The 13,547-nt window shown below is 42.2% G+C and overlaps 1 protein-coding gene across 1 annotated transcript; it reads right to left on the minus strand.

Moving 5' to 3' along the window:
- Positions 1-4,523: 4,523 nt before the first annotated feature.
- Positions 4,524-13,345, minus strand: LOC122926062. Its single transcript, XM_044277447.1, has 3 exons — positions 12,903-13,345; positions 7,996-8,237; positions 4,524-4,618 (listed from the first exon to the last, which is right to left on the minus strand). Exons 1-3 carry the CDS (start codon positions 13,343-13,345, stop codon positions 4,524-4,526), a joined length of 780 nt encoding a protein of 259 aa, XP_044133382.1.
- Positions 13,346-13,547: the final 202 nt, after the last annotated feature.

Consider the following 13,547-nt stretch of genomic DNA (forward strand, 5'->3'; position numbering starts at 1 on the left):
CTGGAGCGCCCTGGGAGCCACGCGGACTGTAAGTATACCGCTCCCCCGCTCCTACTATGGCAACCAGGACTTTTGGACTTAGTCGTGGCCGAAACAAATCGGTATGCCACACAATTTATATCCGCCAACCCGGGAAGCTCTTATGCCCAGCCTTTCCGTCCAAGTTTCCGAATTTAAAACTTTTCTGGGCCTTCTCCTCAACATGGGTCTAACTAAAAAGCATGAATTGCGGTCATATTGGTCCACGAACCCAATTCATCACATGCCCATGTTCTCTGCTGCTATGTCCAGGACACGATTTGAGACCATCCTGCGTTTCCTGCACTTTAGCGACAACACCACCTCCCGTCCCAGAGGCCACCCAGCTTTTGACCGGCTCCACAAAATTCGGCCCCTCATAGACCATTTTAACCAGAAATTTGCAGATTTGTATACCCCTGAGCAAAACATCTGCGTAGACGAGTCCCTTATACATTTTACCGGGCGCCTTGGCTTCAAACAATACATCCCATGCAAGCGCGCCCGGTATGGGGTCAAATTGTATAAGCTCTGTGAAAGGGCCACAGGCTGTACCCACACATTTCGGATCTTTGAGGGAAAAGATCAGACCCTGGAGCCGGTCGGTTGCCCTGACTACCTGGGGAGCAGTGGGAAGACAGTCTGGGACTTGGTGTCACCCTTATTCGGCAAGGGGTACCATCTTTATGTGGACAATTTTTACACAAGTGTGGCCCTCTTTAGGCATTTGTTTCTAGAACGGATTGGCGCCTGTGGCACCGCGCAAACTAGTCGCGCGGGCTTCCCCCAATGGCTCGATACCACCCGTCTTGCAAGGGGGCAGAGGGCTGCATTGTGTAACGAAGAACTGCTCGCGGTGACCCCATTTTGGAAAGAAGACACCCCAAGGTATTCCGTGAGGGGCATGGCGGGTTCCTAGAATTTTTTTTTTTTTTGTCGCAAGTTAGTGGAATATGAGACTTTGTAAGGGAAAAAAAAAATCATTATTTTCCGCTAACTTGTGACAAAAAATAAAATATTCTAGGAACTCGCCGTGCCCCGCACGGAATACCTTGGGGTGTCTTCTTTCCGAAATGGGGTCACTTGTGGCGTAGTTATACTGCCCTGGCAATTTAGGGGGCCAAATGTGTGAGAAGTACTTTGCAATCAAAATGTGTAAAAAATGGCCTGCGAAATCCGAAAGGGGCACTTTGGAATATGTGCCCCTTTGCCCACCTTGGCTGCAAAAAAGTGTCACACATCTGGTATCGCCGTACTCAGAAGTTGGGGAATGTGTTTTGGGGTGTCATTTTACATATACCCATGCTGGGTGAGAAAAATATCTTGGTCAAATGCCAACTTTGTATAAAAAAATTGGAAAAGTTGTCTTTTGCCAAGATATTTCTCTCACCCAGCATGGTTTTGCACCTTTCGGATTTCACCGGATTTCATCAAAGTGCACCTTTCGGATTTCACGGTCATTTTTTACAGATTTTGATTGCAAACTACTTCTCATACATATGGGCCCCTAAATTGCCAGGGCAGTATAACTACGCCACAAGTGACCCCATTTTGGAAAGAAGACACCCCAAGGTATTCCATGAGGGGCATGGCGAGTTCCTAGAATTTTTTTTTTTTTGTCGTAAGTTAGTGGAATATGAGACTTTGTAAGAAAAAAAAACCATCATCATTTTCCGCTAACTTGTGACAAAAAATAAAATGTTCTATGAACTCACTATGCCCATCAGCGAATACCTTAGGGTGTCTACTTTCCGAAATGGGGTCATTTGTGGGGTTTTTCTACTGTTTGGGCATTGTAGAACCTCAGGAAACATGACAGGTGCTCAGAAAGTCAGAGCTGCTTCAAAAAGCGGAAATTCAAATTTTTGTACCATAGTTTGTAAACGCTATAACTTTTACCCAAACCATTTTTTTTTTTTTGCCCAAACATTTTTTTTTATCAAGGACATGTACAACAATAAATTTAGTGAAAAATTTATATATGGATGTCGTTTTTTTTGCAAAATTTTACAGCTGAAAGTGAAAAATGTCATTTATTTGCAAAAAAATCATGACATTTTGATTAATAACAAAAAAAGTTAAAATGTCAGCAGCAATGAAATACCACCAAATGAAAGCTCTATTAGTGAGAAGAAAAGGAGGTAAAATTCATTTGGATGGTAAATTGCATGACCGAGCGATAAACGGTAAAAGTAGTGTAGTGCAGAAGTGTAAAAAGTGGCCTGGTCATTAAGGGGGTTTCAGCTAGCGGGGTTGAAGTGGTTAAGGGGGTTTAGGCTAGGGGGGCTGAGGTGGTTAAAGGGGTTATTTGAGATAGGGCATCAGTATCTGATCGGTAGGCCTGTTTTTCCTAGGCGGAGTGACAACATGTTCATGTGTTATGTGGCCTAGGTGCAGCTGAGCCCCATTCAAGTGAAAGGGGCTGAGCGCTATACCAAGCACAGCCGCTATACAATGTTCAGAGCTCTGCTTGGTGAGCAGGGAGAAGGCTGCGGCACTCACAGGAGCGCGGTTGCATTCTAAAAACAGCTGATCGGTGGGGTCCTGGGTGTCGGACCCCCACAGATCAGATACTGATGACCTATACAAAGGATAGGTCATCAGTGAAAAAATCTCAGAAGACCCTTTTAAAGAGCATCCGTCACCATGATAAACCCTAATAAACCAGGCATACTGCCTGGTAAGGTTGATCACGGTGGATAAAAAAGGATGTGGTCTTGCAGCATAAGTATTACGTTTATTTTTATATAAATGTGGTGTTTGGAGCACTGGAGGTGGGTCTAGAGCCTTGGAGCACCGCTCCACCTCCACCTGTCTGTCCGGATGCCACCTGTTTATAGTCAGACAAAAGCAGTGCTCCAAATTCATCATACTGCATGTGCCACTTGTTGCACCTTTAGGAGGTCTTGTCCCCCAGTGTGTTCTGAGCCATCAGGTACAATGGGATGCATGGTTTCCATGACAACAGTGACTTAAGCCAGTAGTTACAAGGGTTTTCCCATCCCAACTTCTGGGGCATATCTCTAGGATATGTCACAAATGACAGATGGCTGCAGGTAACACCTCTGGGACCCACTTCTATCTGTACAACGGGTGAAGTGAAGGTTAGCACACTGCACATATGCAGTCACCTCTCTATTCACCACTATGGGAGCACCAGAAATTGCTGAGCCACCAGGGCTATTTTCAGAACTCCTATAGCGGTCAATAGAGGGTGGTTACTCCTTCCAATTCGGGGCCCCACTTTGGAGATAGGACTCATACCTATGTGACTTTTGTGGCATATCCTACTGACATGCCACAAATGCTGAGAGTGTAGAACCCTGTAAAGAAAAAGAGGCAGGAAAGCTATAAGAATTACCACCCTGAACCCCCTCTGTCCCAGCACCACTTGCTTTGTTTTCCTGAATGCATCCGTGATGTGCCTAGTGATTCTGTACGTGACCGCTGCAGCCAATCACTGGTCTCAGCAGTCTTGTGCAAGTGATGTGCTGCAGCTGTCATATGCGGTATACAGACATGTCATTGCTGCAGTCAAAAAAACAAAGCCCGACGGGCGGTGCCGGAACAGAAGGGCTTTTAAAAGGGAATGTAAGTAAAATATGCTTTAATCTTGCCTCATCAATGACATGAGCAGCACCAACAGAGCCCACTGACTAGAATGGGGGCAGTACAGGGGTGCACCTAGCCTTTCTGCTGCCTGAGGCAAAAAACTGAGATGGCGCACCTCCCTCCTCAATGCCAATTTCTTAACCTAACCCCTTCCCTTCAGCCCATGGCCCTTCAGCTGCCCATATCTTGCCCTGGGGCGATCGCCTCACCTCTCTGTCATGTTAGGGTCATAAACACGGCTGCAATATGGGCACGGCCGGGCAGGGGGTGTGTGCATGAGCCCTTACTATCATAAACAGCAGGGCATGCTCTGCATTGGAGGCTTCTAATAGACACAGCTAAGCTGCACAGCCTCCTGTGGGCACCAGGTAAACATTCAGAAGGATCGCATATAAATTCAATAACTGCCACTAGATGGAGCCATTCTCCTGATGTCATCATCCTCGGCCTTACTTGTAACCTCCTTGGCTTCCTGCAGCTCTGCGCCTGGGGCCATCCTCCTGATGTCGTCATCCTTGTTCCTCCTCCGCTTTCTGCAGCTACGCGCCGGGGGCCATTCTCCTGATGTCGTCATCCTTGTTCCTCCTCCGCTTCCTGCAGCTCCGCACCCTTCATGAACCCTGCCTCCTCTTGGATCCCATCCCTCGCTGTTCCGCTGCAAAGAAGCCATTAGGTTACTATGACAACGATCACTATTGCACTACACTGCTGTAAGGTGGTTTCTGATTGGTCAACAGTTCACTGCTCACGGATTGCAATAGACCAATCAAATTTTCACATTAGCAATGGCGCAATCCTTTAGTTTCACTGTGTACTGGTGTCTCTACCAGGCTTATGCAGGGCTGTCCGTAGGGATGTGCGACCTCTGCCATCGCACAGGGCGCAATGGCGCATCACTCCTGGCTTTGAAGGGGGCGCCACAGCACATGTTCTTGCTGCAGACAGGAGGCTGTAAGGTGAGAGATGAGATCAATGTTCTCTAGCCAAGCTGAGCACAGGGGAAGGACTAAACTGGTGTGACTAGGGTGTCATCTATATGGTGTGTAAATAGGGTGTCATCTAAATAGAGTGAGGTATGTGTGTATATAGGGTGTCATCTATATAGAGTGAGGTATGTGTGTGTATAGGGTGTCATCTATATACAGTGAGGTGTGTATAGGGTGTCATCTATATAGAGTGAGGTGTGTATAGGGTGTCATATAGAGTGAGGTATGTGTGTGTGTGTAGGGTGTCATCTATATAGAGTGAGGTATGTGTGTGTATAGGGTGTCATCTTTGTAGAGTGAGGCATGTGTTTGTATATAGAGTGTCATCTATATAGAGCGAGGTATGTGTATAGGGTGTCATCTATATAGAGTGAGGTATGTGTATGTATAGGGTGTCATCTATATAGAGTGAGGTATGCATGTGTATAGGTTGTCATCTATATAGAGTGAGGTATGTGTGTGTATAGGGTATCATCTATATAGAGTGAGGTATGTGTGTGTATAGGGTGTCATCTATATAATGAAAGGTATGTGTGTATAGGGTGTCATCTATATAGAGTGAGGTATGTGTGTGTATAGGGTGTCATCTATATAGAGTAAGGTATGTGTGTATAGGGTGTCATCTATATACAGTGAGAAATGTGTGTATAGGGTGTCATCTATATAGAGTTAGGTGTGTTTATAGGGTGCCATCTATATAGAGTGAGGTATGTGTGTGATTAGGGTGTCATCTATATAATGCGAGGTATGTGTGGGTGTATAGGGTGTCATCTATATAGAGTGAGGTTTGTGTGTGTGTGTAGGGTGTCATCTATATAGAGTTATAAATGTGTGTGTATAGGGTGTCATCTATATACAGTGAGGTGTGTATAGGGTGTCATCTATATAGAGTGAGGTGTGTATAGGGTGTCATATAGAGTGAGGTATGTGTGTGTGTATAGGGTGTCATCTATATAGAGTGAGGTATGTGTGTGTATAGGGTGTCATCTATGTAGAGTGAGGCATGTGTTTGTATATAGAGTGTCATCTATATAGAGCGAGGTATGTGTATAGGGTGTCATCTATATAGAGTGAGGTATGTGTGTGTATAGGGTGTCATCTATATAGAGTGAGGTATGCATGTGTATAGGTTGTCATCTATATAGAGTGAGGTATGTGTGTGTATAGGGTATCATCTATATAGAGTGAGGTATGTGTGTGTATAGGGTGTCATCTATATAATGAAAGGTATGTGTGTATAGGGTGTCATCTATATAGAGTGAGGTATGTGTGTGTATAGGGTGTCATCTATATAGAGTAAGGTATGTGTGTATAGGGTGTCATCTATATACAGTGAGAAATGTGTGTATAGGGTGTCATCTATATAGAGTTAGGTGTGTTATAGAGTGCCATCTATATAGAGTGAGGTATGTGTGTGATTAGGGTGTCATCTATATAGAGTGAGGTATGTGTGTTTAGGGTGTAATCTATATAACGCGAGGTATGTGTGGGTGTATAGGGTGTCATCTATATAGAGTGAGGTTTGTGTGTGTGTGTAGGGTGTCATCTATATAGAGTTATAAATGTGTGTGTATAGGTGTCATCTATATATAGTTAGTGTGTGTGGGTGTATAGGGTGTCATCTATATACAGTGAGGTATGTGTGTGTATACTATGTGTGTGTATAGGGTGTCATCTATATAGAGTGTGGTGTGTGTGTGTATAGGGTGTCATCTATATAGAGTGTGGTATATGTGTATAGGGTGTCATCTATATAGAGTGAGGTATGTGTGTGTGTATAGGGTGTCATCTATATAGAGTGAGGTATGTGTGTGTGTGTGTAGGATGTCATCTATATAGAGTGAGGTATGTGTATAGGGTGTCCTCTATATAAAGTGAGGTATTGTGTGTATAGGGTTTCATCTATATAGAGTGACGTGTGTGTGTGTGTATAGAGTGTCATCTACATAGAGTGAGGTATGTGTGTGTGTATTGTCGGGTATATAAAGCAAATGCTTTATATAAATATAAAGAGTTCAATCGAGAACCTGATTATTTTGTGCAATCAGTAAAACAGGGTACAAGCGTCTATGCAAAAATATAAATGGTTTATTTAACAATAGGTTAAAATACAAACGAAGATGAATCAACATAAATTTCAATAATATACAATGATATGCAGTACCCAGAATTCACCACTATATGATACCACCAAAACACTACTCAACCAACACAAGAATATTATGCAATACAGCTTTAAATCTGTGAGAGATATACAATCAATGGATTATGCGGAAAACTCAATCAAGAAGATGACAGATACGAGCCCTTGCTCCGCCCAAAAATGATGACCAATCTTTCAGATAATGGTAGTATTGCAACAAAACTTATAAATTATTGGCTTGATATCAAACTAGGGAATTCAAAGATTCCCAACAAAGAGTTTCTCCAATATTATCCCCTTGTTTCAGTTATATGCATCGTAACTGAAATCAGAGAAAATACGGATGTAGCAACTAACGTTACACGTCCGCAAGTGAGCGGGTATCTGGCTAAGTATCAAGCCAATTAATTTAGATCAATACTACATAAAACAAAATATACATTACCCAAGGGTCAAGTGATGTGCAGAGTCTTGGGGCAGCCAGCTCTCAAGAGTTTTTCCCGATAAACCAAATGATTTTCCAGAGATCTATAATCCAAATGTTTGTTTCTCTTTTTTTTCTTTTTCTCCCTCCCCCTTTCTTTTGGTAACTGGTTTCTTAACCCAAAACTTATCAGATGAACACGCCCTCCGAGTTTGGAACTTTCCAATCATTGTTGGAGGGGTGTGTGCATTGATAAGGAACATGACGTCATAATACTACCCAGAATGCAATTTTGCTACTGATGTAGTATTAACCGCTTATATCTAGATGGCACTGTTGTATAAGCAATAAGCATCATACCATTAAGGGTTAACTCATACATGCCTAATATTTTCAACACTTCACACCTCTGACATCTGGGGCCTTGTCTCAGGGCTGAGGGACAAACTTTGATACATGAATATATACTTTGAGGAACATCTAGACCATTCTCACACTGTGGAATTCATGTTCAGATAGGAAAAACAATAAAGCCTCAGAATCTGCAGGTGCGGTGTATCTTCTAACTTTCTAAATGTATAATATATTGTTACAATAACACTAGTTTTCGAACAGCACAGTAATCTTCTCATGGACTTACTTTGGCCTACATGAAACTTCATACAAAATAGTGAATATAAATCAACATTGCTCTTAAAGGCAATGAATACCCATTATAACTAAAATAAGTAAGTATAACTGTTTAAACTTATGAAAAAGCACAACAAAATCCCCCTTCATTACAATGTAATCCAATAGAGAAGTTGGGTTACATTGGAATGTCACAAAGGGCTTTTCATTCAAAGTCTTCAGAGACATTAGTTCTTGTTTAAACTGTTCGTGACTCTCATGAAGAACTATTGAATGAGCCAATAACTTTGAGTGTAAGTCAGCGGTAACGACAGTATCCTCTGCAACGGAATATAAGTCCGATAAATGTTTTTTTTTCTGATCCTCCATCTCTGCATGAATACTCATTAGGTTCCTTTTCAGTGAACCGATCTCAAGTTCCAATGTCTTAATAGAGATGGAATTAACAGCTGATACACCGGTGGCAATGACAGTGCCCACTACGGCAAAGATTATGGCGGCTGTAATTGCAGAAATGAACCGCTTTGGTCGTCGACTTGTTGAAAACTGTTCTCTGGTCATGGTTTTCCTCGTCTGTTCCAGGATCTGTGTAACCCTTTCTTGGGAATAGCCGATGTGCATTTGATACCAACTCTTTATCTCCGGAGACGAAATCTCAGAAATGTTGAACTGTCTCTCGACGAAGACACGTGGGTCCAAACTGACGTAGATCTTTTGGGATAGAATCCTCTTATTCGTCAAGATGAATCCCGTGGTATCCTGTAGCATGATCCCAGATGAAGGGCCTGGTACAGCAATCGGCTCGGCCTGGAACTCCTTCCCCAAGATCAGGACGATGTAAATAACGGCAACAACCCTCTGTGCCATTTTGCGCCTGTAATATATTGTATGACAAACATAAGTACATACATCTTCCACTTTTTATTCACTCCTGCAAGAAAAAAGTTAATACTACCATACATCTTTGATTTGGCATAGTTTCTTTTCTTGGACAGAGCAAGTTCTCGATACAAAAGTGAGTCAAGAGATAATTAGTTACAGAGGAAAATACATGAGGATAGGTTAGTTCATTTGTATGTTCATACTATACCAATCCTGGGTTTCCATCTTTAGCTGGAACCTTGTTATCTCTTTACTCTTCATCATCCGGCAATCCTTCCATTTGGCGAAGTTGTGACCTAGGATGACAAACACGTAATTGATTAATGTGCACCCATTTCTCTATAAATTCATCCCCCTTAGGAATTTTGATCTTGTAGACCACAGGTGACAATTTGTCAGTGACGACATAGGGTCCCTTCCAGGAAGGCAGGAACTTCCTTTCCTTCACCTGATCCCGGGCGAAGTTATAGAGATAAACCTGATCGGAAATTTGGTACTCCTTTTGAGTAGTCTTCAGATCATAGTAGGTTTTGGCGCTCACGGCTGCTTTCTCCAGATTTTTCTGGGCAAATGCAAAAGCATGCTGAAGGTGCTTGTGTGGATTCTCCATGTATTGGTGAGCTGCAAAGTGTCTGTCGACACTTATCAAAGAGCCATCAAACGATTTCAGTTTCGGCTTCTTTGCTGTCACCTCCGATACCTGTTGGAAATAACTATATGACAATATAGTGGCTTTTGATCCTGTGTCAAGTAAACCCCTGATTGGTCCGATAAGTTCATCTTGGAGATAGGAATCAAGAAAATATCGGCCTTCTATCTGAAACAAATCACATAAAAAATTAGGGTGATCACTTATTTGACATTTGTTAAGGATTTGACCTTTCTGCAGCGTCGCGACCTCTGATGAATTCTTGGAATTCTTGCTGCTCGCGGTGGCAGCAGCAGCCCCCACCTTTGGAGAACACTGGATCACATCACAGCTTACAGACGGCAGCTCGCAGGTGGACGCTGAGATGATAGGATCACTCACTGGAGAAGACACATTAGTGCAGGAATCATCATGATTAGACTGTAATATAGATAACATGTTAGACATCTCCTCCTTGGCCTCAATTTTAGGGACAAGAACACTGCAAGGCAAAGTAGGATTAGAAATCACATTAGATTCTTTTACAACCATCTCAGTAGCCTTGCACCGGCCTGGGCTCTGACCCTGCCCTGCCTGCATTATGGGGCTGAGCTGGGTCCTGCAGTTGCCCCTAAAAAAGACTCAGGCTGTTTTCCAGTTGACACCTGGGACATTTTACTAACGATCTGCTGTAATTTGGCCACTTGATCTGCCAACTGATCCAAACGATTGTTTGGTTTGCGCACAGTTTGGACTTCTGGTGTGCCCTTATTAGAAGTGGGTGACCGACTTCTAGGTGAGGTAGGGGATTCAGGCCTATTTTCCTTCTGTTGTCTGGGCCTGTTGTTCCAGCGCCTGTATCCCCCCTGGGGACCCCTATTGTAATATCGGGGATGGTAGTTAGACCTCCCAGCACTGGAGTTATCCCCCTCTGGCCCATTGGGGCTCTGAGGTCTTGTTTGCTTGGGTCCTAACTGTTGTCGCTGGGTTTGTTGGACAGGTCCTGTAGACTGAGGGTATTTACGTGGCTGCGTTTCAAATTTGAAGCTAGGGTTTACCTTAGCTTCTGCTATGCTTTGTTCTGGGGACTTTTTATATCTCCTCTCACCTGTAGCATGGCATTCACTGATGTTATACAGTGAGGTGGCAGCCGTCACCAACCTGTCCAAGGGAGCTTTGAGATCAAGATCTCTAGCCAAGCTAAGTTTAATTTGCATGGGCATTGCATCATAAAACAGCTGTTTGAACTCCTCAGACTCCCAGTTTGGGGATCTATACGCCAACCCATAGGCATTTTTAGGGATGGGGAGGAATTCCCGGGGACTCTGATTGGGTCTACATGTGAGTTTATAGACATCACGTTTTGCAGCAGTCACAGTACGGTAAGGTCCAAATTCTAATTTGACCTCATGTAAAACATCCTGCCAATCCTGAATTCCCCTCTCCCTAAATGAAATAAAGTAGTGGCGATATTTACCATCAAATGCCCATGGTAGGAATCTGATCCTGTCTGCATCAGAATACAATTTTAAAGAATCCATGGTGGACTGGTACAGTTCTAAGTGATTGGCAATTTCAGGAGAACCCTTTTTAGAGAATTTGGGCACAGTGACATTTAAAAACTTAATAATACTCGAGGAGTTCTGATCTTTTTCTGAACACTGAGTATTTTTCTTTCTAGAGACCACCTCAGCATATGTTGGTCGTCTGAAACTGTCATCCACCTGATGGGCAATCTTATGCCTGCGTGGTAGGGAATGGATCACATTTACATATTCAACAACGTTATGGATTAACTGCTCCGGGCTAGATGGACAATCTCCTGTTGCAACATCACAACCGGCTTCACTACCGGCTGCACTCATTTTCTTACAAAAAAGTTATACACAGATCTATGAATAATCTGGTTAGCCAAGAAACGTGTGGAACGGTTTACTATTTGCACAAATAATCAAAGAATTAACTCGATCTCGCTGGGGCCTCCATTTTATGTCGGGTATATAAAGCAAATGCTTTATATAAATATAAAGAGTTCAATCGAGAACCTGATTATTTTGTGCAATCAGTAAAACAGGGTACAAGCGTCTATGCAAAAATATAAATGGTTTATTTAACAATAGGTTAAAATACAAACGAAGATGAATCAACATAAATTTCAATAATATACAATGATATGCAGTACCCAGAATTCACCACTATATGATACCACCAAAACACTACTCAACCAACACAAGAATATTATGCAATACAGCTTTAAATCTGTGAGAGATATACAATCAATGGATTATGCGGAAAACTCAATCAAGAAGATGACAGATACGAGCCCTTGCTCCGCCCAAAAATGATGACCAATCTTTCAGATAATGGTAGAATTGCAACAAAACTTATAAATTATTGGCTTGATATCAAACTAGGGAATTCAAAGATTCCCAACAAAGAGTTTCTCCAATATTATCCCCTTGTTTCAGTTATATGCATCGTAACTGAAATCAGAGAAAATACGGATGTAGCAACTAACGTTACACGTCCGCAAGTGAGCGGGTATCTGGCTAAGTATCAAGCCAATTAATTTAGATCAATACTACATAAAACAAAATATACATTACCCAAGGGTCAAGTGATGTGCAGAGTCTTGGGGCAGCCAGCTCTCAAGAGTTTTTCCCGATAAACCAAATGATTTTCCAGAGATCTATAATCCAAATGTTTGTTTCTCTTTTTTTTCTTTTTCTCCCTCCCCCTTTCTTTTGGTAACTGGTTTCTTAACCCAAAACTTATCAGATGAACACGCCCTCCGAGTTTGGAACTTTCCAATCATTGTTGGAGGGGTGTGTGCATTGATAAGGAACATGACGTCATAATACTACCCAGAATGCAATTTTGCTACTGATGTAGTATTAACCGCTTATATCTAGATGGCACTGTTGTATAAGCAATAAGCATCATACCATTAAGGGTTAACTCATACATGCCTAATATTTTCAACACTTCACACCTCTGACATCTGGGGCCTTGTCTCAGGGCTGAGGGACAAACTTTGATACATGAATATATACTTTGAGGAACATCTAGACCATTCTCACACTGTGGAATTCATGTTCAGATAGGAAAAACAATAAAGCCTCAGAATCTGCAGGTGCGGTGTATCTTCTAACTTTCTAAATGTATAATATATTGTTACAATAACACTAGTTTTCGAACAGCACAGTAATCTTCTCATGGACTTACTTTGGCCTACATGAAACTTCATACAAAATAGTGAATATAAATCAACATTGCTCTTAAAGGCAATGAATACCCATTATAACTAAAATAAGTAAGTATAACTGTTTAAACTTATGAAAAAGCACAACAAAATCCCCCTTCATTACAATGTAATCCAATAGAGAAGTTGGGTTACATTGGAATGTCACAAAGGGCTTTTCATTCAAAGTCTTCAGAGACATTAGTTCTTGTTTAAACTGTTCGTGACTCTCATGAAGAACTATTGAATGAGCCAATAACTTTGAGTGTAAGTCGGCGGTAACGACAGTATCCTCTGCAACGGAATATAAGTCCGATAAATGTTTTTTTTGTTCCAATGTCTTAATAGAGATGGAATTAACAGCTGATACACCGGTGGCAATGACAGTGCCCACTACGGCAAAGATTATGGCGGCTGTAATTGCAGAAATGAACCGCTTTGGTCGTCGACTTGTTGAAAACTGTTCTCTGGTCATGGTTTTCCTCGTCTGTTCCAGGATCTGTGTAACCCTTTCTTGGGAATAGCCGATGTGCATTTGATACCAACTCTTTATCTCCGGAGACGAAATCTCAGAAATGTTGAACTGTCTCTCGACGAAGACACGTGGGTCCAAACTGACGTAGATCTTTTGGGATAGAATCCTCTTATTCGTCAAGATGAATCCCGTGGTATCCTGTAGCATGATCCCAGATGAAGGGCCTGGTACAGCAATCGGCTCGGCCTGGAACTCCTTCCCCAAGATCAGGACGATGTAAATAACGGCAACAACCCTCTGTGCCATTTTGCGCCTGTAATATATTGTATGACAAACATAAGTACATACATCTTCCACTTTTTATCACTCCTGCAAGAAAAAAGTTAATACTACCATACATCTTTGATTTGGCATAGTTTCTTTTCTTGGACAGAGCAAGTTCTCGATACAAAAGTGAGTCAAGAGATAATTAGTTACAGAGGAAAATACATGAGGATAGGTTAGTTCA

The sequence above is a fragment of the Bufo gargarizans genome, chromosome 2, assembly GCF_014858855.1.
Source record: "Bufo gargarizans isolate SCDJY-AF-19 chromosome 2, ASM1485885v1, whole genome shotgun sequence".
Classification (NCBI taxonomy): domain Eukaryota; kingdom Metazoa; phylum Chordata; class Amphibia; order Anura; family Bufonidae; genus Bufo; species Bufo gargarizans.

Excerpts from the sequence above, each read along its gene's own strand:
- LOC122926062 (XM_044277447.1), bottom strand. The coding sequence starts at position 13,345 with ATGGCACAGAGGGTTGTTGCCGTTATTTACATCGTCCTGATCTTGGGG. Across the intron at positions 8,238-12,902 it reads AATTCCATCTCTATTAAGAC|ATTGGAACTTGAGATCGGTT; the intron begins ATTGGAACAAAA and ends CTCTATTAAGAC. Across the intron at positions 4,619-7,995 it reads GCCCTTTGTGACATTCCAAT|CTTGGCTAGAGAACATTGAT; the intron begins GTAACCCAACTT and ends CCCTGTGCTCAG.